This window comes from Brassica napus, chromosome A3 (assembly GCF_020379485.1).
Source record: "Brassica napus cultivar Da-Ae chromosome A3, Da-Ae, whole genome shotgun sequence".
NCBI lineage: Eukaryota > Viridiplantae > Streptophyta > Magnoliopsida > Brassicales > Brassicaceae > Brassica > Brassica napus.
In genome coordinates, this window is record NC_063436.1 from 12774896 (window position 1) to 12800835 (window position 25940).

General features: G+C 34.8%; 7 protein-coding genes across 11 annotated transcripts; 2 read left to right on the plus strand and 5 right to left on the minus strand.

Annotated features, from left to right (window-relative positions):
- Positions 1-1135: 1135 nt before the first annotated feature.
- On the minus strand, positions 1136-2739 carry LOC106441970 (non-specific lipid transfer protein GPI-anchored 4-like). Its single transcript, XM_022717585.2, has 3 exons — positions 2315-2739; positions 2195-2233; positions 1136-1509 (listed from the first exon to the last, which is right to left on the minus strand). The coding sequence occupies exons 1-3, from the start codon at positions 2685-2687 to the stop codon at positions 1283-1285; spliced, it is 639 nt and encodes a 212-aa protein (XP_022573306.2). The 5' UTR covers positions 2688-2739; the 3' UTR covers positions 1136-1282.
- Positions 2740-5806: 3067 nt separating this feature from the next.
- On the plus strand, positions 5807-8797 carry LOC106441971. Its single transcript, XM_013883714.3, has one exon. The coding sequence runs from the start codon at positions 6319-6321 to the stop codon at positions 7501-7503; it is 1185 nt and encodes a 394-aa protein (XP_013739168.2). The 5' UTR covers positions 5807-6318; the 3' UTR covers positions 7504-8797.
- Positions 8798-8935: 138 nt separating this feature from the next.
- On the plus strand, positions 8936-9789 carry LOC106438465 (pollen-specific protein C13). The gene is made up of 2 exons (XM_013879632.2): positions 8936-9255; positions 9321-9789. Exons 1-2 carry the CDS (start codon positions 9102-9104, stop codon positions 9644-9646), a joined length of 480 nt encoding a protein of 159 aa, XP_013735086.1. The 5' UTR covers positions 8936-9101; the 3' UTR covers positions 9647-9789.
- On the minus strand, positions 9753-11924 carry LOC106438463 (phosphatidylinositol transfer protein 3). 5 transcript variants are annotated; one of them, XM_013879629.3, is made up of 7 exons: positions 11788-11912; positions 11651-11689; positions 11224-11316; positions 10949-11125; positions 10781-10879; positions 10467-10709; positions 9753-10210 (listed from the first exon to the last, which is right to left on the minus strand). In XM_013879629.3, exons 3-7 carry the CDS (start codon positions 11287-11289, stop codon positions 9866-9868), a joined length of 930 nt encoding a protein of 309 aa, XP_013735083.2. In that variant the 5' UTR covers positions 11290-11316; positions 11651-11689; positions 11788-11912; the 3' UTR covers positions 9753-9865. The 5 variants fall into 5 exon arrangements, with proteins under 5 accessions (XP_013735083.2, XP_013735080.2, XP_013735081.2 ...); XM_013879626.3 differs by having other exon boundaries at positions 11655-11689; positions 11788-11908; XM_013879627.3 differs by having other exon boundaries at positions 11641-11689; positions 11788-11876.
- Positions 11925-13005: 1081 nt separating this feature from the next.
- LOC106438462 lies at positions 13006-15163 on the minus strand. The gene has a single exon (XM_013879625.3). It carries the CDS (start codon positions 14879-14881, stop codon positions 13202-13204), a length of 1680 nt encoding a protein of 559 aa, XP_013735079.2. The 5' UTR covers positions 14882-15163; the 3' UTR covers positions 13006-13201.
- A 1866-nt stretch (positions 15164-17029) lies between these two features.
- On the minus strand, positions 17030-20824 carry LOC106438466 (MDIS1-interacting receptor like kinase 2-like). Its single transcript, XM_013879633.3, has 2 exons — positions 17948-20824; positions 17030-17532 (listed from the first exon to the last, which is right to left on the minus strand). The coding sequence occupies exons 1-2, from the start codon at positions 20736-20738 to the stop codon at positions 17243-17245; spliced, it is 3081 nt and encodes a 1026-aa protein (XP_013735087.2). The 5' UTR covers positions 20739-20824; the 3' UTR covers positions 17030-17242.
- A 2465-nt stretch (positions 20825-23289) lies between these two features.
- Positions 23290-25712, minus strand: LOC125606904 (probable F-box protein At4g22165). The gene has a single exon (XM_048775985.1). The coding sequence runs from the start codon at positions 24493-24495 to the stop codon at positions 23290-23292; it is 1206 nt and encodes a 401-aa protein (XP_048631942.1). The 5' UTR covers positions 24496-25712.
- Between the last annotated feature and the right edge of the window lie 228 nt (positions 25713-25940).

Consider the following 25940-nt stretch of genomic DNA (forward strand, 5'->3'; position numbering starts at 1 on the left):
CTGAAATCTTTAATTAATCTTTTTACTTGGTTGTTACGAAATCAACTTTAAAACCCCCATATTGTTTTAGCTTGATATTGATCCCATAAAGATAAAGTGTAATAGTTGGTCTCTGTGGATTCGATCCTAAAGTGCTACATCGACATACCATTCGATTGTGGTAGTGTGCACATTAGGTTATTTGGTGTGCGTATACACGTAATATCACATGGCACCAACATGTGGTGCCTCGCTCAGCTAGATAAATGTATATATATATATATTTACTTCAACTAATATATAATATTTTGTATAAATGTGTATGTATATATTATTAAAATTAATTGTAAGTGTAACATTAACAAATACAAAACTGAAGCAACACTCATCAAGTAGAAATTTGTTGATAATTAAATGATAAAAAAAACTATTTAAATTTATTTATTATTATTAATTTACATGTTTATTTTAACGTATTTTAACTATAACAAAAAGCCAAAATTTATTAATATTTATAATAAAGACATATTTAAAACTAAAGAATAACAGAAATATTTAGAATAAATAATCATTTAATATAATATAATATAAACCAAATTATTTTTATAAAATATCATTTTAACTTTACTAAAATTTAAACAAAATTAATCTGAAATATTTAAACATAATTAAAAGAAACAAGACTATAAAAAATAAATTGAAGATTTTTTTCTAAACCGATTGAGTTAGAATATAAAAATAATAATATAAGTAAATTTTAAATTTAAATAAAATTGTATTATATTTAAATTATTTTTCTGCTCATGGAAAACACCTAGTACACTTCAACATTACAGGGAACGTCGATTTGTAGAAATAAGGATCCATAATATAACTTAATCCCCTCACAAATCCCTATATTCCTATCTTATTCTCCAAATTCTCTATTCAAAATAGTCTATTTATCTACCTCTCAGTCAAAGACAATGAAGGTCCACAAACAAGACTAAACTAAGAACGTTGTGGCGTAATACTGATTTGGGGTTGTGTCAAGTTGATTTTATTTTAGAGAAATCAAGCACAAATCCGATATCTATTGAGTTGGGAAATTTGAAATTTCAGGATATTTAATTCAAAAAAAAAAAAATCAGGATATTGTGCAGTTGTGCACATATTTGATTTCTTGAGAAAGCAGGACACAAAATCCAAGCATATATAAAATTTGATTAACCAAGAACATCAAATTAAAACAGCATCAGTCATGAAATCACAACAATAAAATGTCAAACGCAGTAAAAATATATATGAAATGTGAAAAATACAATTAATTAGAAAAACCCAAAATGTATGTTATAGAAGACACGATAATGGCAAAGAGGGTCAGAGTTGAAACTGAGAGCTGGTTGGTGCCAGAACTTGAGGGAGACGGTGCCGTCATTCCAGGCGACTCAGCCAAAGATGGTGAAGATGTCGGTGACTCGTCTGAAGATGGCGATGTTGGTGACTCGTCTGAAGATGGTGAAGTCATAGGTGTTCCAGCTGATGGTGAAACTGCATCCATATTATTAATAATATATTATACTTCTTAGCATATAATATGATCTACACAAAACAAAAATCTGAGAAGGGAACTTACATTTTTCACAAAAAAATAAATAAATCAATATAGTTATAAATGTAAGCCTAAACTGATTGATGCAAATGCAATATAAGTGAAAAAATGAAAACTGTGGTATATAAAATCTCATGGAATCTGAATAGATTAATTGCATTTGCTGGAAAAATCTAACTACTAAACTAACGAACAATACGCACATAACGTTCTAGCTAATATGTAAATTATCTTTCATTTCAGTTTTGTTTTCCTTTCTTCCCGAAATTCAGTTTTGATTACGAGTATAATAGAAGAAAACATATCATTTATTATAACATATCAAAAATGTAGTTTACGTTTTAGTTATTGCAAATGCAATACGAATACTTGACAGTTATAACTCTAGTGACCCTCAATGAAACATGAAATATATTTGATTTACCAGAAAATCTTATAAATTTACTAAAATAAAAATGTAACTAATAGATTTTTAATCAACCTGGATGAAAGATTAAAAAAAAAAGAAGAAAAAACACAGAAAAAGGTTCAATCTTACGTATAAAATACAATAATTTAATTATCTAAGAAAAAAAATGAAAAAACGAAAAATGAAAAATACTTAATGAGTACTCGGAGACATACCAGGAGTAGATGCACCCGGTGCTGACGCGCCCGGTATAGCTACACCAGCAAGAAAAAATTAACTTCATAACAATGAAAACAATACGCAAAAAACTAGGAATGAGACACACAAAAACTCACCACAATGGGGAGCAGCAATGGGGAGCTTGCAAGTCGTGGGCATGGAATGAGCTCTAGTGCTATTAATTTCAATCCCCATATCTTTGCTACTCGCTAAGCCGACGCAAACACACTTAGGATTATATTGTAAAACAGATAGTATTCCCCCACAACACACTTTCGTGGGAATGGTATCATTTGATCCGGGGGTTATGTACGATAGACAATCCATCATGCCATATATTACGCTCGAGCAATCAGAATTTGACGGTCCTGGCGCCGGAGTTGCTACCGGTGAGGGAGACATTGCGGAATGTGATTTGTTGCGGGCGTGGATGGGTGCAAATAATGGTGATAGTAGTACCAAGATAGAAAGACATAGATATTGCTTCATTATTGATATACTGTTTCTTTGAAAGTGCTTATCACTATTATTTCTGTTGTTAGATTTGTTTTATGATAAGAGAAGATGAGGTTTATATATAGAAAGTAAACTCGGAAAATAAAAGGATAGGAATTTATGAGTTTGTTTTTCTTGTTTTTAGGATTTGAATCCGGTTCCTGTTCCTTATATTTTGGGAGGTTAAAAATCATTGTTGAATAGGTGAGTCGTTTATTATTTTATTTTATTTTGAAATCTCGTTTGTTATTATTTCGATAGGATTTGATATTGTTTCCCCGTTCTGTTCGTTGTGCTGATCTTTTTGGACAAATAATTTTGTAAAGGACTTGCATATGTTAATAATTTTGTAAAGGACTTACACATAAAAATAATTTAAAGTTTTTATAATTGAAATTTTATTATATACTTATAAAACTTTATTTTATCTTAAAATTTTAAATAGATATTGAAGCATATTTTGGATGTCAATTATATTAAGTGTAAATTTTAATAAAGGCTACAAATATCGATTTATAAGTTTACTAGGTTCTAACTTGTTTTGGTTTTGCTGTCAAAAAAAAAAAAAAAAAAAACTTGTTTTGGTTTTCAAATTAGCTTTCAGTCTTAAATTTAAGAATCTATTCTGTTAATTTAAATTCTTGTTTTTATCTAATGATAAAAAATGTTACTAAAGTTCTAAATGGTCCAAAAATATCTCTTTTTGTTACGATTTTTGTTACGAATTCCAATAAAATATTTATTCTATTAAAATAGAGTCACAAAAAATTTACTATACCAAAATCATAGTATTGATCATTTCATTAATTATTTAATATGACTTATTTGATTATATAAATTAATAAATTAAGTATACAAGATTTCTAGAAAATACTAATCAATTAATTATATAACATTTCTAGAAAATCTTAATAATTTATAGAGATATTAATAATAAATAAATTTATTTAGATTATAAAAAAATATGTGGAGAAAAAAAACATAATCTTATTTAATATTTCAGATATTATAGTTCCCCGCCACTGACCACACATGAGAAATGCCTTGAGTCTTCATTGTATTGTCTAAAGGGTCTCTACTCAGCATATTGAGTTTTTTGTTTTGTTTTGTTTTGAAATAGTACCAAATCCTCCATCAAAATCTTTTAAAATCCACCAAATTCCACCAGATGTAAAACCCTCCTCAACATTACTAGTGACCAGGGACCTAGAGTTACAGGTCTGCCTTTTAGCTCATCGGTTTGGATGCCCTAACAACTAAGGGATGGTGGCTGGATCAAAGCAAAAGCCGTAATCATCCAGTTGGTGCGTACTTGCCTCCCCTTCTCAACATCTATTTTATCTTCTGAGGCTGATGACTTGTATTTGTGGAAAATTGGAGATGCAGCTCCAAAGATCCAAGGAACACTTTCTCAGCTTCTGAAATTTGGTCTCAACTAAATGACCCTCTTCAGCGAGTACATTGGCAAAGTGTAGTTTGGTCCTCAGGCTCCATTACAAAACACTCCTTTCTCTCCTGGATTATAGTGTGAAACATGCTCCCAACTTGCGACCGGTTACGTTCTTGGGGTCTGCAAGCGCCTCATGAATGTCTCCTATGCAGCAATGCACCCGAAGATAGGGATCATCTCTTCTTCAACTGCTCATTCTTTTCGGAAATTTGGTCTTTCTTCTGTTTAAAGGCCAGCCTACTGCCTCCACCTTCCTTTGATGATGTGTTAGTTTGGATCAATGGTCACAGCAGCGACAAGAATCTGAAGCTGATTACTGAATTATGGCTACAGGCGAGAATGTATCCAACTTGGAAATAGAGGAATCGACGCCTCCATAATGCTTCTAGTAGACTTGCAGCATCTATCATTGCAGAGATCCAGTTTCTGCTTAGGGAAAAACTAGATTCACTCTCTCGCAGCCATCAGAACCTGCGTTCTACAGTGACGCTCCTCTCTCCCTAGTTCCACATCTTCAATTAATTACCAGAAAATTCTTTTGTTTTTGTATTGCTTGTGATATGAGCTTTGGTTTTGTCAGTATGGACTATTTCAATTTGGGCTTTTAGTAATTAGAAATCGTAAAAAAATAATTAACTAAAAATATTGTAAAATAAATGATCAACTTTAGTTCTGTTAACATGTGTTACCCTCCGTTTAAAATAATGTAGAAAACTTCGTTGAGATGTTCTTTTACGATTCAGAAATAGTTAAAGGATTTTATCACTAAAAGTCATAAATATTTTAAAATATTTATCATCATTTACACATTTTTTAGCTTGATTTATAAGCTTTTAAACCTAATTTATAAAATTTAATACATTTATTTATTATAAAATTAATTTATACATCCTAAATTAATAATTTTCAACACTACTTACAATTTGATATAACTTCAAAATATTAAATTATTTGATATTTGGCAGTAGTGATATAAGAAAATTTGTGTTTCATATCATCATTGTCAAATATCAAACAATTTAAAGTTTCTAAGTTATATTAATTCTTAAGTACTGTTGAGGATAATTCATCCATGATATCTTTCAATTTAGAGTAGTATACACTTTTTTTCTATTTCCATGATCCATCCTCTAGCTCATACGTTCCCCCTATCCTTCAAAAATAATGCATAATTATTTTTATTTTTCTTGATTTCTGAACCAACACGTTATATTTTTTTTTGTTTTCGTGATCAATAAAATAATATATTTAATATATTATTCTTACTTTATTATATTACTTTAATAATTAGATTATTTTATCCTACTAACTGGCAGAAATTGTAAAAAATTATAAAATCATTGTGAAACCGTATTAATCATATGTAATTGACAATGTATTAAAATTTATAAATTAGTTTTAAAAGTTTATATGTCAATCTAAAACAATGTATATATGATAATAAAGATTTTAAAACATCTAATGACTTTTAGTGATAAAACTTCTCGACTATTTTTGAATTGTAAAAACACCTCTCAACTAAGTTTTCAACATTATAAACCATCACCTTATAAACCGTTATTGTATGTCACCCTCCGTCAAAAGTTTTTAAAAGGAGTATAACATAATTTAACGGAGTTAAAGTTGAGGGTTTATTTCATAAGATTTTTAGTTGAAAGTTTTTTTTATAATTTATCTTTAGTCTAGAGGTTTAATTACTAAAAGCCCTTTCAATTTAGAAAACAAAAGACAAAAAGTTTAATCTTGAATCTGTCACGAGTTTTGAAGCCCATCAAAAAAATAGGTCAAATAAATTTGTAACCGACGAATAAGCTGATGGTCCAAAGTGCAAACCCCAACACCAACCGACATGTATGATGGCAAAACCGTAACCGACTTTAACTTGCTGCATTCATCTTGGCCGTTCATTCGACTTCCTTCACCTCTATTTAAGAATCGAAACCTCTTCATATTTTACGGCGTTTCAGACAAAAAAGTTATCTCTAGCTATATTTATTCAAAACTTTTGATGCTTACAAAGAAAATTCGACAACCCAATTAAATAAACTGAGATAATTCTTATGAAATATACTTGTCTACTGATTTGATTTGCTTCCAAGTATTTTCGAAATTTAGCCTTTGTTTTCAATAAGGCAATCTCGGTTAAGTGTTTGCGTCTGTTTTGTTGTGTCTAAGATGATGAATACACTACTTCCTCCACCGTCGCTGATGATTAAGTCTCAGATTATGAGTCAAAGCTTGAATCATTGGAGTATGGCTATGAACAAGCAACAACAAGTGATAAACATGGCTCAATCTCAATCTCAGCCTCTAATGGTGAATCTCCTAAACTTTAGCCTTAACCCTAATTCGGTAAACCATAGTAACTATGGTCATAACTGGAATTGTATTCCTATGGTTCGAGGTGGTAACAACAGACAGTACAACGATCAGAAGCGGCGACATGGTTCATGTTCAGGTTGTTACAAGCCTCGGGCTTTGAATAAGCTTCAGTCTAAAAACAGGAAGTTAGACCTAAAGAACAAATATGGTAAAAGATATGTTCCTTATGCTCCACGGAACACAAGCTCTTTTATTATCCGGGCGAAGAAATCGGGTGGCATTGCTGATTCAGTGTCTCCACCCCTTGTAACACCGTCGGTGTTGCCTTCTCCGATGTTCTCTCCATCGGTAGAGGTTTTGGGCAATATGGTGGAGGAGGAATGGGGAGTTGATGTGTATGGATCAATGGAGGGGTTGGTTAGGCTGAGATCTGATGGTATTCATGAATTAGAACCGTTTGATGAAGATGAAGGAGGGTCGTGTAAGAGTGATGTGGAGGAGCATGCAGAGGTTGAGACGAGACTAGACAAGGACTTGAACCTAGTTGAGATGGTATGTCCGAATGATGGTGCTAGGTTTGAGTATAACAATGACTTGGAAAACGGAGTTGATGATCAGAATAAGCATATTGCTCAACTAGAGGAAGAGAACTTAACTGTAAAGGAGAGGTTGTTGTTGATGGAGAGGGGGTTTGGTGATTTTATGAGAAGGTTAGAGTGTCTCGAAAGGGGCAATATGGTTGTTGGTGAAAATGGTAATGGGAAGGTTGTAGAGAATGAGTCTGTAAGGGAGAGTAAAACTCATAGCTCTGGTGCCTCTCCTAGTGAGGAGGCAAGGGAAACCTATTTGGCTGCTGAAGATGTTTGTATGCAGGATATGGTGAGGGACGAGGCTACGGGGAATGAAACCAACAACGTTGACAAGGGCAAGGTAGGTGAAGCAAAGAGTACAAACAGGCAAGAAATTGAGGATGAAGCTGAAAAGTATTCAGCAGGACAGCACCGTGAAGGGTCCAATTCTGATGTGGTTGGGAACTAGGGAATGCGTATATGATATTTTCCCCAGGCATTATGATTGATGTTTTTCTCATATGATCTAGATTTTCACTTTGATCAAGTTTTTCTTACTTATTTCTTTATTTGGGTTTTGCAAACTGTAACTGGAATCTAATTTTGACCCATATATGCTTTTTGGGTTTAACTAATAATTTCTTTGATTTAGAAAAAAATGTGCCATATTTAAAAGTAAAATTTTGCAATATTAAATTTGATCTATAGGGCTGAATAAAAAACCCGAATCCGAAGAACCAAACCATATCCGATCCGAAAAAGTAGAACTGAATCTTAATCGAACTTGGTTAAATATCCGAACGAGTTCGAAATTTAAGTAACTAGCGAACCGGAACTGAATCCGACCTAAGTATTTTGGGTATTCAAATCTATATGAAATAGGTCTACATACTTAAATGTATTAATTGTTTTTAAATTTAATAAATAAAAATATCTAAATATGTAAGATATTTTGAAGTTGTTCAAAGGTAAATGTATAAAATAGCTAAACAACACTCAGAACACTAAAAATACTCGAAATATCTGTTAATTCACTATCTAAATATTCAAGCTAAACCAATTTATATGTTAATTTTAAGTATTTTGCATTTATTATTCAATTTTATATATAATATATTATTTTATCTTTAAATCTAAAGTATATATGATTTTTAAATTTTAAAAATAGTTTAAATGGGTTATTCGTATCCAAATCGAACCTAAAAAGATCCGAACCGAACCCAAACTGAAATTTATAAATGCTCAAATGAGCTGAAATCTTTCTAGTTAATTGACTTCTTGTATTGACCTTATACAGTTCAATTATAATACAAATATGTTCTTCAAAAAAAAAAAGAGATTTTTTAGCATTATCTTGATTTATATCTTCATTCGATATTTGTCAAATTTAGTTTAAAAAATATTTCCAGTTTGAAATTTTGCAGTATGTATATATTTGTGTCTTTCTTTTCGTATGTGTCTTTCTTTCAGATTTTCTTAAAAAGTATTCAATATTTTTAATTGGATAAATATATATTAGCCAGTGAATTTGTTTTTAATGGATTGTGATCCATAAACAACATTTTGGACGCATATACACTGGACTAAAGGTTCCACTGTAAATTTTGTTAGACACGTCATATATTTGAGGACTGATTTTGAGAGTTGCGGCATATGAGTCTAATCCTCGATTGCCACTAATTCCGTAAGTAATTATGGAGTTGGAGAAAAAGCAAAAGAGGTAATTATGCCAATTATCATCTTTACTAATACGCCGACAAAAAGAAAAAACCTGTAGTGTACACAGCAGTGGTCCTCTACGGTAAGACGTATGAAGAAGCTACACTCCAGCCAATAAGATTACGCCAGCTCAGCAATAGCCTGATACTTGTAACCGCAGTCAACAACGGTTTCTCTAGTTCAGCGCGTAGGAGAGAACACCACTTCACACGCCTCAATCATTCTGTTTTATCGAGACACAACACAAGTGCCCACTTCACCATTCACGCTCATTACTCTCTGCTTTCAAATCTCAGATCTTCCGTAAGAAAAGAAACTCATCCTTGTGAAAGTTTTCCAGACACTGCGATGTCGAAAGCAATTCTTCTGGTTGCTCTCTGCTTTTTACCGGCTCTAGCCATGTCTGCTCGTCCGAACAAGAACCCTTTCGTCGTCAGAGGCCGTGTCTATTGCGATACTTGCCTCGCTGGTTTTGAAACTTCGGCATCTACTTTCATCCCTGGTACGTATGATCTTTGATCTTTAGATGTCGATTCTGATCTGAACCTTCGATCTATTGATCCTTAGGTGCGGTGGTTAGATTGGAGTGCAAAGACAGGAGAACAATGGAGTTAACCTACAGGCACGAGGCGAGAACCGACTCAACAGGATCGTACAAGATCTTGGTTAGCGAAGACCATGAGGATCAGTTCTGTGATACCATGTTGGTTAGTAGCTCTCAGTTACGCTGCTCCAATGTCTCACCTGGTCATGACCGTGCCCGTGTGACCCTCACTCGTTTCAACGGCATTGCTTCAGATGAACGTTTCGCTAACAACTTGGGGTTCCTAAGGGATGCAGCATCACCAGGCTGTGCAGAGATCATGAAGCAATATCAAGAAACTGAAGACTAAAATGCTCAATCAGTATGTTTTTATCAGTGTTCCCGCGACATGTGGGATTAAAATTATAATTGCAGCTTGTGTTTCGTGCATTGTATGGTTTTATTACTTCCGAAAAAATTAAAAATATATATAATGAATCTCATTGCGGAGAACAAGATGAAAAAACATACAATGTCTGAGAAGAAAGTCTCATTAGATAAATTCATGCGACGTTACAATCATTGCATACTACTTCTCACTCATACCATGAGGCTGATGCTCGTCCTCGGACACATCTTCAGAGGCGAGATGAGCACTGTCAGAGGTGGCACCATCAGAGACCGATAAGAAGCTGAGTGAGTCTAGAGAAGGGGAGGCAATATCCTTCAGCGCAGCCAATCTTTTCTTGTCGTCTTCTTTCATCCTCTCTGAATGCTTGTGTATGTCGAAACCCGAGTCATCGTTTCCACCAAACGCTGACTCCATTTTGTCCATGTCGAAGTTCTCCTCCATGATCTGCTTGGTGTTTGGGTCGTCCGAGTAAACAAACTTGACTTTGTTCCGTGTCTTCGGCTCTAAGAAAGGTCTTGCCACCTATAACCATTACATATTAGACCAACATAACTTTAGTTTAAGTCAGTGTTTTGAAAATTGGACCGGAACGGCAGGTCGAACCAGTACAACCATGACTCATTGTAGAAGCCGAGTCTACTTTGGTTTTAAACCCGAATTTCCAAAAAAAAACCCGGTAAAACTGGCTAAAAACCGGTGATCCAGGTCAACTTCAGACCCCGGTTCAAAAAAATCAACATATAACTTTTTAAGTAATCACGTAGGTTATAGGTTTTACCTTCCAGAAGGGTTCAAAGAACTTGGGAGGATTATAAAGAATGGCCAAAGATAATCTCTCCGGGTAGTGTTCTTGTAATACATGAGCGGTTTCTCTGGTAGTTTTTAACGATACATTCGCCAAGCTATAGCCGTTGAAATCTATCATCCACACCATTTGTTCCTCCCCTGGTGGCAAATTCTGGATTGCGTTCTCCATACAGTACACAAGGTATCTAATCTGGCCTTTCACCGACTTCGAATTCTGAACAACTCAACATAATGGGAACTAACTTAGACCAAGCACAAACTTTGCATTAATTTATTTAAACAAACCTCAACACTCGGTCTCATGATAAGAACAGGTCGTCCGTGTTTGTCCACACAACTAGATCTATATATCTTCCCTGTCTCTGCTTCATCAGCTATCTCCTCCTGTAAAATTTAGCGCATTAGTTATGTGTATCCAACAAGAATGTTTTAGTCATAATTCAAAATATGTACCCAACAGATTTCCTCAGGTTTGTATTGAACTCTCCATTTCAAGGTTTCTTTAAGCATCTTGGCAGCTTTCTTGACGTGCCAATTGCGAGCTCTTAGATACCTCAAAACTGCATCATCCGAACAAAAACCGGAGAGTTTCTCCGGCAATGGCCCTAACAGCTTTCTCAATTCCTCAATCTGAAATCAAATTATAACAAAAGAAGAAAGACTCACAGATCTGATTTGTAATATTTCTCTAAATTAGCTAAAAACAACGACCAAGTTACAAGGTTTACCTTTCCCTTCTCTTCTTCAGTAGGAACAGGTTTCACAAACCCATTAGAGACTTGATTAGAGTTCATAACTTCTGATATTTACTTCTTTATTCCCTACAAAAACGTTCTTTTTTTCATTAGTCCAAAGTTTTTGAAGATCACAATAAACAGCAATAATTAAGAATCTAAAACCTAAGTGGGTGAGCTAAGAAAAATTAGCGGTCAGGAAATACGAAATGTTCATATTAATCTGACCGACCACAATCGTAAATGTTGGGCCGGTAAGATCTTTGTCTACACGAACTTAACATTGAAGAAAGAATTAATAACTGAAATAGTAATCAAGCTGATGAACACACAACAGTGACTACGAATCTAAAACCTAAGTACCCAAGTTGAGCTAAGACAAATAAGTGGTCGGAAAAAAAAATGTAGATCTTAATCTCACCTACCAGGATCGTAAATGTCTGGTCAGGAAGATCTTTGTCTACACGGAAAGTACATAATTCAATTTCGAAGGAAAATAACCATTAAATCACAAAAACTGGAGCACGGAAGAAAAAAAATCGAAGTTTAAGAACTAACCTCTGAAATAGTACTGGGAATCGAAGCAGAGGGAAAGGCTCAAACGATCGTCGGAGTTTAAAGTCAAACAAACAAAAAGAAGGGTGCCTATGTGAAGCTAGTAAACAACGAAATGGATATTCGACTATTTTATAAATAAAATCATATAAAAGTTAGGGATATGTAATAACACGTGACCGATTATAGAAGAACAGTACTTGGGTTCATGTGAAATGTTAAAAGTTAAAAGTTAAAATATAAAAGTTATAGAATACTCTACTACTGGATGATAGGCGGGATGGATTTTTTATACTAATTTTTGTTCAATAAATAGTTTAACATTTTGTAACACTATAATTTTTATCGATTGTAAAATAACAAATACAATTGTTGATCTCTTAGATGTATAATTGTTGTTGAAAAGTTAACGTACTACAACTCATTTTAATTACTTTTAAGATTTTATATGCTTAAAAGAAACTAAGTTTTGCAGCTGATATAAATTACAAAAACCAGATATGCAATATCGATTGTAAAATGACTAAAATTGATTAAGTTTTCTGCTTTTGATTTGTTTACTATTGTATCTCCATAGGTGATTTCATTTTCTACCTTTATAAATTGTGTTTTCGTTCTAGTTTATGTTTCACTAATATGATTTTTTTAACTTCTTTTGTGAACTTGGTGAATTACATAAGTGTCAATTAAAAAAGATGAACATCTGTAAAAATTTGTTCCACTCCAAATACATATATAAAAATTAAAATTTTGAAGAAAGGCATCGGCAAACTCTATTCACAAGTTAGTGTTCAAATCTAATATATCAAGCTGTTATAAAATATAAGTGGAGACTTAAAATATAAATTTATGTCAAGTATATATTTATCAGTTCAGTCTAAAAATTATCTAATTCTAAAATAACAAAACAAATTATTTATTTATCTGATCTAAGCTTTTAAGGTACGCTTTTAAGATTTAGTTACCTAAGAGTATACCGATCAAAAATAGATATATAATACTTTATCATTTGTTGTAGAAAAAAAAAACTTTAATAGAATACTTTATCATTCTATTAAAAATATATATACGGATCTCAAAGTCGCCATCACATCACAACTCTGTTAGAAACGAAAACGGAAAGAATGATACATACTGTTCACAAATGTCGTCTTCCCGTAACTTTTTATATGCTGCTTTCAGAAGCTAGACATTTGTATCAAAATTTCAAGAAATTGTCGCTGAAGTTGCAGATTTAAGAAATTTGTATAACCAAATGTAAACGTTACATACACTCGCCCCCACCAATAACATCAATTGCTAGAAGAACACAAGGCAACAACAACAAAAGCATATAACTGGTTTGGATACAAAAAAACAAAAGAAATATAAAAATGAAATGGCATAGAAACATATCACAACCTGATCTTGTTCAACTTCAGCATGTATTGATCCCATCTTTGCAATCCATGGTAAGGTTATTGAACGTCTCAACACGTGTCTTCCCCCTAATAAACACCTCTGTATCAACAGCCACTCTCATGTACCCATCAAACTCTACTGGTTTCCCATTGTTCAATAGACTCGTCTCATTGTACCACTCACTGTTATTCCCCCACAAGTAGCTATAATCATCAAGCAAGTGAACCTTGTACTGAGATCTCAACTTATCAAAGTAATTATAAAACGGTTCATTAGTCGCGACGTACAAGTTCCTCCATGGTTGAACCAAGCCTCTCAGCTTATTCAAAATCGCATCAGGCCATGTATCTTCATCCAAATGTGGCCATAGCTTCTTGTCCTTGGCTTTCTCGCCTCTAACAACATGAACCGCATCAAAGTCCCAATCCATCTTCCCACTAATCTCAGAGACAATGTTCATTAGCCTCTTTGATTTCCACAGCGTCTGCCACGGTCTCTCTACATACTTTGAAGCTTGCCCTTCACACACTCTATACCAATAGTTCTCAGGCTCAGGTGCATCAAACTGCCTCCATATAATCGTGCTCTTATCTTTACTTAGCTGCAACGGCGACACTTTATGCGTCTTAACTTTCCTAACCGGAACTTTCCGCTTATGCGACCGGTTCCATTTCTTCCAATCCCTTACGAACTCACCTTCCTCAACAATAGAAGCAGATTCTTTAAGATGCTCAAAATCAAAGTAGTACCGAAAGTCCTTACCTTCCTCATCAACCCCCTTTGAGCTATAACTCGAAGACAAACACAAACTCAAATCCATAACAAAAGTCCTGTTCAAGTACATAGCTTCTCCTAACCCACACAAGAAACTCCACATATACTGATTCATACCCTTGCAATAATCACCCCCTCTTGAGTAATACAGATACTTCCCTCTCCTGAAATTCGTCTGGGAGCCAAGAGTCGGTATCGTATCATTGATCTCCGGATCACGGCCAACTCCACGGGTAGCCTTAGGACCACCGCCTCCTCCTCCTCCTCCTCTTGGCTTGATCCTAAACCTACGAGCATTAACACCAGAGTGCCAACCACTAGTGTGAAACACTTTGTAAGTACAATTCTCACCGAAGGCAAACTTAAACCTCCTGAAATCTCTGTATCTCCTCCAAGACTTCTCCTTTTTGTTCCTAAATCTCCAAGAAACATCGCACTCGTCGGGCTTCGAACCGTTGACGGGAGTTTCATACTCTAAGAAGACAATCGATTTGAAAATTCTCAGATTAAACCTCTGAACAGCGACGAGCACTCTCGGATCTGAGCAGTTCACGACTTTCAGATCGTCGCAGTCCACAGAGGAAGAGTTCACCGTCATGTTCCCGATCTTCTCCTCCGATAGCTCGATCGTCGCCTCCGTAACGGGTCTCGTGGAGTTCGCCGGAGGTGAAATCGGAGAGGAGGCGATGTCTTCGCCGGTGTTGAGCATCGAGCCGTCGATTTTGAAAGTTGCGTTTTCGTTGGCCGTGAGGAGTTTGGTAAGCGCAGGAGCTGATTCGAGCCATGGATCTGGCGGTTGGTAGGTGACGGCGATTACGGTGAAGATGAGGACGGTGAAGACGAAGACGGAGAAGCAGACATTGCTGATTAGCTTGATTAGGTTCTGGGCGATGGGTTCGGTGGTCAGATCTGACTCCTTCATGGGGTTCTCAGCGGAGAAGAATCCGATGAGGAAGAATCAAATCCAACAGATTTGTGAGAAGAGAGTAGATCTGACGAATGGACTAGTGAACTTCTCTAGTCTTCTTCTTTCTTCCAAACTTTCTTTTTTTTTCCGATCTATTTTACTTTAAATTCAGAGATTTCATTTTCTTCTTAATTGCTTTGGAAGTAAGTGTAAAATCAGAAGGTCACAAATAAATTACTTCAATGATTAATTTGTTTGCTGCAAAACGAAGAAATGTGTTTTTGTATTATGACTTCAAACCCATTTTTAGCTATTATATTTAGGGCTCTTATATTTCTCAGAAAAATTAGCGCTGAGTTAATTCATGGCTTCCGACTTTTTTTTGACTAATGTCTTCATTGCTTAGGAGTTTGCTTAAAGATAAATTTGTTATGTACACCCACCACCTAACACATATCGAGTTATATCATTCAATTTTTTATTTTAACATCAAAAGCTATTTCATTATTCAAATAAGATGTACACTAGAAAAATAAACTAGGTAGGACAACCAACATAAAAAAATACCTTGTAGAAAGATTCTACAATTGTAACTAAAGAAGCAGTAATTGTATTTTGGTTTCACAAAATGTCTAAATGAGTCAAACATCTTTACAGCTGATTATTTTTTCGGGTTTTATTTAACACTGTTTTATTGAAATTGATATGGAACATATTACATAAAGAATATGACATATAATGAAAAATTAATGGTTTTTCCACACTAAAAAATAGAAAAGATAAATATGATTGATGACATATTAACAAAACCAAAATAGTCTTGTTTTGAAAGTAAGGTGAATTAGGTGTTCCTATTCCAATAATAGCAGACAAACTTTTAATATCTTCAACAAAATCATGACTATAATTACCATAGTTTAGATACGTCTTTTTTTTTATTTGGCTTAATCAATTTTGTCCCAAGTTAGCTCCAGTTAAGCTATCGTTGAACAAGTTTAAACTACAAATTACAAATCTGGTAGAAAGTCGGGATTGATGATTCACGTCCCTAACCAAAACCAACACAACAAAAACACTGACCACACAAAAGGGACAATATAACCATAATCATATCCAAAACGGAGCATAATCTCTTTCAAGAATAAAGTTCCACCCTAGTATCGAGAGAAACTAATATCTCTCACCTCAAAAGCACTGCAAAAAAATGTAAGAATAATAGAAACATAGATATCCAACTATAGCAATGGAGGTTAGAGAAGAGACACTGAAACCAAGTACTCGTATCCCTACAACCATCTGCTCTGTTGGACCTCACACCACCAAGCAGATCAAGTTATATCTATGATGAAGACCAAGACAAACAAATAATTAAAAGGTAAATCAACTGTGCATAATTTACATGAAATAACTTATAATAAATCATTTTCTATATATATTTGTATCATAAAAATTATTTATAATCATTAAATATAACTGAAAAGATTTTACTCGTTAATCTTATCTAAGAAACTCTCATTCTTTATCATTTTGTGTTTCTCTTACTATACAAGTTATAAAATCTTTTTTCTTCTAAGAATACTTTTATAGTGTTAATTCAATACAATACTCTCCGCAAACTATTTTTAGATTCAGTAGATTTTGTGGCGCACCTTTCACGAAGAAAGATCTACAAATATGCTTGTTAATTCATTTCCTTTTAAGCAAAATTCCCATTTCTTAATGACAAATTTTCTCTCCAAGCAAATTTTATTTTGCTTAATGAAAAACCTACATTTGGTTTAAAACATATATTCCCTTCCCTTTTTAAAAACTCAAATAGTCCATACACAAACTCCAATATAACTCTAGGTTCGTATGAAGGCATCTCCATCCATACTCCATTTTTTCCTCTTAAATGAAGTAAAAATGAATATATAGTAAGAAATGCTCCAACTCAATTTCATATCTCACTTCATAATAAAATTTACTCCATAAATGGAGTAATCTATTTTTGTTTGTTCATCACTCTCCATTATAGAATGGAAAATAAAATAGGGTTGAAACAATTTTACTCTATTTTCACTTTTACTCTATTTTAAAGGAAAAATAGAATTTTACATTAGAGATACTCAAACACCTTATGGATAACCTCATATATTACTCCATGAACTGATACATAACATCTCAGAAAACTGCATCTTCAATATATATTTGAGAAATCATCAAAATATATTTACAACAAAATGAAGACTTTTATAGAATTATCTCTAACAGAGTGTAGTGTCAAATATAACATTCCAAATGCAAAAAATATTAACACAACCATGAAAATACAACATAGTATAAAACTATAAAGTACCGGGCATCACTTCTGGGAGAATCACAAAAGGGGAAAGTCTAAGCGAATGCAGTGGAGATAGAAAGCATGGTAGGACGAGAATTTGGATCAGAATGTAAACACAAAAGTGCAACCTTCATGATCTCTAAGATCTCATGTTTGATCTCTGGCGTTGGTTCTGGTAGTCGGCGGTCGGAAATTCCTTTCAGTGACATAGTTCTGTCTAGAGGAGTCGATGAAATAGTTGAAACTAGATCTCCCGGATGCTCTCCTTTGATCACTTCAAGCGTTAGAACTCCAAAACTAAACACATCGCATTTCTCCGTCACTTTCATTGCGTAAGCTAGTTCTGCACATTCATTTTCATAAGACATTAAACACAAAAATACTTTTTACTTACTTAATATAAAAAGAAATAAATCCAAATTCAAGTTTATAGGACTTATATTAGCCTACTCGAATTAAACCGAAACCAAGATTGAATCACACAGTTTATTTCTACCCAATTTTTTTTCTTAAACTGAAACAGATTCAGTTTTGTCACCAAATAAACAGAAGTAATTTAGAACTGGAGATATTTAATGACATTTTGTGACAGAATGTCAATTATAGTGGTTTCTTTATAAACGTATATCCAAACCAATGTCATATAGTTAATCCAAACCAATTTTGGTTTTTTCCTAAACCAACTCACTCCTACAAATCAGTTAAGTCATTTCACCCTAAACCGACCCGGTTAATGTTTTAAAAAAGAAGTACAGTACCTGGAGCAACGTAACCGTAAGTTCCGGCAACGGCAGACCAATTCGATGAATCCACTTTGAGAAGCTTCGCAGTACCAAAGTCGGAGATCTTCGCTTCGTAATCATCGTCGATAAGAACGTTACCGCTGCTAATATCACGGTGCACAATCGGCGGAGACCGATCATGATGCAGATAAGACAAAGCATGCGCCACGCCTTTCACCACATTGATCCTTCTCCTCCAATCCAGCTGCTTCGCTTCCTCATCGTTCCCCAACACTTTCCTCAAGCTCCCTCTCTCCATGTACTCGTACACCAGGAAAGTGTTGCGCCGATTCGAGCAGAACCCGAACAGCTTCACCACGTTCCTGTGACGGATCTCCGTGAGCGCTCTGATCTCGTTGAGGAACTCGTTTCTCACTTTTGAGATCTCTTCGTCTGTTGTCTCGTTGAGCTTTTTCACCGCCATTGTCATCGCCGGGAGCTTCGCTTTGTACACTTTCCCGTATCCTCCGGTTCCGATTAGGTGCTTCGGATCGAACTCTCCCGTCGCTTTGATGATCTCTTGGTATTTTACTTTCCCGTCGAAGCTGAAGATCGATAGCGTTTCTCCTGATTCCGTATCTGCTTCCTCTTCGATTTGGGGCTTTCTCTTGCGGAAGCAAACGAATATTCCCGCGCAGACGGAGAGGATTACGATCGCTCCGATGATCGGGACTAGTATGTAGATGAGCAGGTTGTTGTCTTTGTTTGATTTCTTCTTCCCTGAGGGAGTGATCTCACATGGCTTCAAGCCTTGCGTTGCGTTACTGCCGCATAAGTCTCTGTTGCCTTCTAACGCATCTGGACGCGCGTTTTCAAACGCTGCGTTATCTGGAATCGGACCTGAGAGGTTGTTATGTGATACGTCCACGTGTGTTAGTGACTTCATTTCGCGGAAGCTTGATGGAATTGGACCTGAGAGGTTGTTGTGTTGGAGGTAGAGTTTCTCTAAGTTCTGTAAAGAGCTGAACTGTGATGGGATCTCTCCGTCGAGTTTGTTGTGGCTGAGATCAAGAGTTTGTAGCTGTGAGAGTTTTGTTAACCCCATGGGGATGTTTTGTTCCAGATCGTTTCTGCTCAAGTTCATGTAGTAAAGCCTTGGTAAGGAGTCGAGTGTCGCCGGGATTTGGAAGGTGAATCTGTTTGAGGAGAGGTCGAGATACTCAAGATTGGCTAAGCTTCTGATTCCCGAAGGGATTCTTCCCGAGAGCTGGTTACCGTTAAGTTGGAGTTTGGAGACGCGAGTGAGTTTGTTGATTGTTTCTGGCAGCTCGCCGGAGATGTTGTTGGAAGATAGGTCGAGCTGGTTTAGCTGCGTCATGTTCCAAATCTCAGGTGGGATCGGTCCGGTGATGTTGTTGTCTGTTGCGATGAAAGCAACCAGCTTTCGACTTTTTTCCCACTTGGGTGAAATCTGTCCGTGGAACTTGTTGTTGCTGAGATCAATGAAGTTGAGATTCGGATACTCTCCGAAAGACTCAGAGATGTCTCCGGAGAAGCTGTTCCCTTTGAACCTTGCTCTGATCAAGCTTTTGCAGTTTGTCAAGCTTTTAGGAATGGGACCTGAGAGGAGATTATCATCTAGCGTGAGATTCTCGAGCTTGCCACTTCTGCAGATTGTATCAGGCAATACACCGGTGAAGTTGTTGGTGTCGAGTTGCAGGACGGTTAGCACCGAGGAGTTAGCGATTCCTGGTGGGATCGGACCTGAGAGATGGTTATCACGAAGAAACAGCCATTCCAATTTGGTCAACTTACCAAATGAACCAGGAACAGGACCAGAGAGTTTGTTCTCACTTATCTCCAAATCAATCATCGTTTCCATGTCTCCTAGCTCCTCAGGGATCGAACCAGTAAGCTTGTTCAGGTAAAGATGAAGAATGGCCAGGTTTTTGAGGTTTCCTAAGGTAGAAGGAATCGAACCGGTAAGGTTGTTTGTGTGGAGGCTAAGTGTATCTAAAGCGGACATATCACCAATCTCAGGAGGGATTTCACCAGTGAGGTTGTTTTCAAACATGTTGAGAAGTGTTACATTCTTCAACTTTGCGAAAGAGGAAGGGATTTGACCGGTTAGCTTGTTTCTATCTAAGCATAGCTCAGCGAGGCTAGACAGGTTTCCGATTTCAGGTGGAATAGGACCAGAGAGGGAATTGATAAAGAGGTAAAGGTTAGCTAAGTTGGTTAGGTTTCCCAAGGAAGAAGGTATTGGTCCGGTCAACAGATTGTCGTACAAGGCAATCTCGTGAAGTTTAGTTAACCGACCGATCTCAGAAGGAATCGAACCGTTTAACTTGTTCTCGACAAGATGGAGAGTTTCTAAGTTACTTAATTTGCCTAGCTCAGGTGGGATTTCACCGACTAATTGGTTAATTGACAAATCAAAGTAGATGAGTTTAGAGAAGTCTCCGAACTGAGGAGGGATGGTTCCGGAGAAACGGTTCATACTGAGATCAACATAAGTGAGGTTCGGGAGAGCAGAGAATGGGAAATCTTGGAAAGTACCTTCGATGTCGGTGTTTGTAAGATTCAACCGTATGATGCTATTTCGTAGGCAAGAAACACCGTACCAACTGCTACAAAAGCTTGTGTTTGGATTGACCCAAGATGACAGCTTTGAAGAACTTGTCTGGTTTGTGAAAGTTGACTTCCATTTTAGAAGAGCATTTGCTTCTGACACTGTTGCAGAAGCAGTAAGAGAACAGCTCAAGATTGTGAAAATGATCAAAAGGAATTGAAGATCATCACCACGAGACTTGTCTTTACAAGCCATTTATCTTCTCTCTTATCTCTCTTTTGATTTTGAAGTGATATTTAGTGAAAGTGAGTTTTTTTTTTCTGGTGTTCATATCACAAGGCAGGCATTATCTAAAGAGTTTTGTCTTTTATAAATCTGCAAACTCATTTCGTTGACTGCTTTGAGATAGTTGACCCTAAGATTAGAGGCGAATCAGTCGTCGCTTTGAATTTTCTGTTAAAAAAACAGTTCATTCCAAATTTTAAATATTAGCCGCTTACTTTGTCAAATTTCGAAATAACAATTCTCAAGTTCGCATATAAATTTAAGTAAATTTTATAAGAAGCACTTGCTTGTTCTTCTTGCATTGAAAAGCACTTGCTAACTTCTTGTTTTCATATTCGATTCCTTCAATCAATTTAAGTCATTGTTTTCAATATATGTAAGAAATTAAATGAATGATTCTAGTCAAACTGTTGAAAGTTTGATTTTATAAACTAAAAAAAGGGAATAGGATTGGTGGATTACAACGGATCAACAACGATGTTCAATGTTCACTAGAAAAATAGTAATTTTAATTAATTTCATTTCAATGGTAAGAATAATTATTTTCTCAGCCATCTTGTTCGAAATAATCCTTATTATTGGTGACTAGGAATACTTTATACTACTTAAACTACTAATACATACTTTAGTATTTACGTTAATTAGAAAATTGCATAATTGCATAGTTATTACTATATATACAGTATATACCCTGGATCAGGAATGTAAAATTTAGGGGGTTACAAAAAATACGTAAATTTTGATTTGATTTGTTATATGTTTCAATTCGAACAACAAAATCCAAATATCGTAATTCTGTAAAGCAAAATAATAATAGTATGCAATATCTTTAAGAAACGAAATAAATCACAAATAGTAATATTTTTAAAAACAGATATTCGATCCGTTATATGCATATATATATATATATATTATATATTTATATTTATAGAATTATATATATAAGTTATATTAATATTATATTTTATATAAGTTTTAGAGTATTTTTATTTACTAAATTTATCATATTATTTATTAGACTTAAAAAGTAAATAAATTTTTTATTTTTGTAAATATTTTTATTTTATATTACTTCTTTAAATTTAATTTTCAATTTTCAATTTATTTTTTACGGATCTAATTAAATTTTTATAAATTTTTGGATATCTCGTACATCGTATATCCTAGTAGCTACGAATCGAATCGGATCTGATTACTCCGACGAAATGGAGCAGACCACGAATACCTCCAAAAATTCAGATATCTGATTTGTGACCACCTTTAAGTTTTACGGAATATTGAATATCCCAGTAGCTACTAATCAAATCGGATCTGATTACTGAGACGAAACAAATCAGATCATAAATACCTCAAAAAAACTCGAGTATCCGATTCGTGACCACCTTTAAATTTTGCTGTATTTTTATTTACTAAATTTATAATAAAATGTAAAATACGGGCGCACCTACCCACTAAAAGCCAAGCATCTCATATTTGCCATGAAGTTCTAGTCAAAATAAAGAGAAAAATTATTAAATTTTAGAAAAGAGATATGTACGCCAAAGATGGTTGACTTTTAAAGTCCGGCGGAAATAATGGTGTTTACAACTAACTCCATCAATGCTATGAGCTATCACATGGACCTTTTTATTTGAATGTTGATTTTTTTTTCCTTGTTCAAGTATTTAACTAGTTATTTAACCTAACGTGTTACAAAAGCTGGAGGTCTTTTTCACTATTATGTGTGGGGCTGTGTGAAACCAAGTCTCTTCGGGTAGAAAAAAGGGCGTTAGATTAAGCTTCTTGTAGAAAAGAAGGGCCGTTAGAAGAATTTATACAAAGACAATTAGAAAAGTCAGTCGACACGACAACAAGGGTATAAGACTTACTGCCTAGACCGAGAGATTAAGCTTCATCGTTTAACACGAATGGCTGGTATTCTGTTCAATCTTTAAAACCATAAACCAATCATCCTTGAGTTCTAATCACTTAATTAATCAAAGCACCTCTAAAACCACAATTAGTTCGGAATCCATGAGTGAAGTCATACTTGTGGGAAAGAAAAAAAGAGAAAAAAAAATTATGCTTGTGGGTCACAGAACCAAATAAAGAATTCCAATTCCAAAATCTTTGAAACAACCTCTTGTACGATTGATTTTTTTCTTGGGGGCAGACCATTCATTAAGAAAAATCAGAGTCTAGCCAACAACCTCTTGTACGATTGATTTGTTTTGGGGGAAAGGTATTAAAAATTTTGGTAGAAATCATGGTTTCAGCCTTTCCTTGGTTTGGGGAAGATAAGGAGCTGAGACATAGACAACTCAAGGGTTGTTGGTCTGTAAACAAAACAAAGCCAAAGTCAACTAACTTTATGAGTGTGGTTTCGGTGATGCCAACTTTGCAGAACCAAATAGAGTAGGGAGCCTGAAATATTTTGGGACATTCGTTTGTAAGAAACATAGTTGAGATCATCACTAGATAGAGTAAACAACATATTTATAAGAAAACATATTATTGAAGAGTAGAACATATTTAAGATTAATCACGTTTGCCTAAAACTTGGTAAAAACCATCGAGCTCTAGAGAATTGAACTGAAGAACAATTAAATTTGTGCAACAGCTCTGTTGTCTGTGTCTCGAGGTTAAAAAGAAACATGTCATGTACGTCCTTTCCATGACTAACACTGAAGTAGACGGAGTTTTTAATGAATCCATCAGTGTCACTGGCGAGAACTGTGATGCCTTGATCCAAAAGCATTGACTCGTCACCCAAAGAATAAATCCGATCATGTTTCTTCAGGAATCCTGATGAATAGACCTTGAAAACACGGAAGGACCAGGTTTCAGACCTCGGTCTCCACAGTTTCTCAACCTTGAGGACTTCTCCTGTTACTGTGACTACAAGTTTGGTAGCAACAATGCTCAAGGAGTTACTTCGTTGACGAAGTTGGATACCTAACCGAAATCTTTCCACAATAACCCCACACTGAAAGGTTTCTTGTGGAGATTCTCCAGAAAAATCGAAGATTCTGAACTGACCAAACAAGCTTAAGAAGTAAAGCTTGGAGTCCCTGTAAACAATGTCACAGCAGCTTGAGGTTTCAGGAATTTGATTCCACGAGGTATCTCCTTTTCTCGAATAAACTACGCACAATCCACGCAGCTCCCATGACACAACATATTCTCTGGTTTTCTCATCAATCCAAAGCACTGGAGATCGTAGACGAATACCTTTATACTCTTTTCCGTTGTGACTCGTAATGCGAAACACGTCATCATCTAAGGTTCGCTCCATCTTTGTCACTCCACGCTGTGCCTCCACGGGAGGTAGATCGATCCTCTCATGTGTAAAGAGATTCACAATGTAGAGATTATGCATACGGTTGCACATCAAGAGCCAGCTTCCGTAGGTCTCCATACAAAAACTCTTTGCGAAGTCCAGACCAAGATCTTTTGTTCTGTAAAGTTTATCTTCTTCCTCGAGATTGAACAACGTGCAAGAATTGTTGTCGCTGTTATTGTCTTCGGGGAATAGGATCAACCAATGGGTCTGGTTTTTGGGCACGCATTGTCTGGAAGAATAGTGCCAAGACGAACATACCGATTTTGCTCGTTGGAAATTAGCAAAGCTGAGGCGTTTGAAAACAGAAATCAAGAGATCAAGAGGAAGCTCGGACCAGGATTTGGGTGTATCTCTTGGTTTGAGACGTTCATGAGAATTAGGGTTATGCTTTTCCTCTATCTCCATATCGAGAACATTGTTATTGACGTCGCGTCAGGCTTTATATGGGCTATTAAACACAGTTTATTTAATCCAGTCAGCCATGTGTATTCTGTTTTGGTTTTGCAGAAAAATAGAAATGAGAAAAACGTTTACAGCTTTCTAGGGTATGCTCTATTTTTGAATGATTTTACCGGTGGCAAGAGGTAAAATATGGATGAATTAGTGAGATAACTATTATATGAGATAAAAGATTGGGAAATTTGCTTCTATAACACACAAAAATTTAATAATTGACTGTTTAACTATTTGACCTAAAAAAACTAAAATACAAAGTATATTTATGTAATAATGCTAATTTAACCCTTAGTGTAACCCATATAAGTGGCTGCCAATTATTATTAAAATAAATAAAAATTAATCGACTTAATAAATTATGGTTACAAGTGTTAATCGATTATTTTGAAAATTAAATTGAAAAATTAAACTTAAGTGTTAATCGATTCAAAATTACACAAATGACTATAACGATAATATTTTCAAATCTCATGCATATATTTTACGAACGAATTAAATTGTAGCAATTAGTTCATATTTTATATTTATTTGTTAGATCTTTGATTTTGGATATAAGAAACTAGATTAATCCAATTAATCATTTTGTGGGTATATTGAGTGACATATATTTTTCAAATTAAAGTACAGTTATTTTAATTCTTGTTAAGCCAAATTGGATTGATTTTATTTATCGCATTAGTTCATTTTTTTCATTTTGGATGGTAAGAATATTTTCGCATTGTTTAGAATAATTTAATATATGTTCATTTTCCAAAATATATTATAAATTACTATTTTTATTATTGTTTTGACATCAGAAAGCTATTATATTACTCAAACTATAGGTTGTCTGAAAATCCATACCGGAATAGAACAACTAACAAAAATTAAATCACGATAAAAAGTCTGAGCTATCCTAGACAAACCATATGTTGTCGAGTTATGCTCTCTTAGTATATGGAAAATCTTGAAATCTGGAAATCGTCTCTTAAGGACTGCTACCTCCCCTAGCTTCGTCGAGAAACTCAGCCATGCTTTTGGGTCCTCAATCATCGATTAAATATCCTTGCCGTCTGTCCCAAAATACTGGCTGTTTGTGTGTTGAAGCATTGTGTCCATTGCGTAAATTAATGCCTTTAGTTTTGAGTGCAAAAAAGATACAATTTTTTTTTTGTTTCTCAACTCCAAGAGTTTTTCGTTCCCATATACATTCATCCATACCCAACCATAACCACTACATGGTGTCCATTATTTTTTATTTAAATAAATTTTATATTTATATATCTATAAATTAAGAATAAAATTAATGTTTACATGTTTAATGAAATATCTTTTGGTCATTTTTCTTATGCAATTTTTGGTTAAAAAAACCTATTTTATGATTTTTTAAGAAATTTGTCCTATAATATAAAACA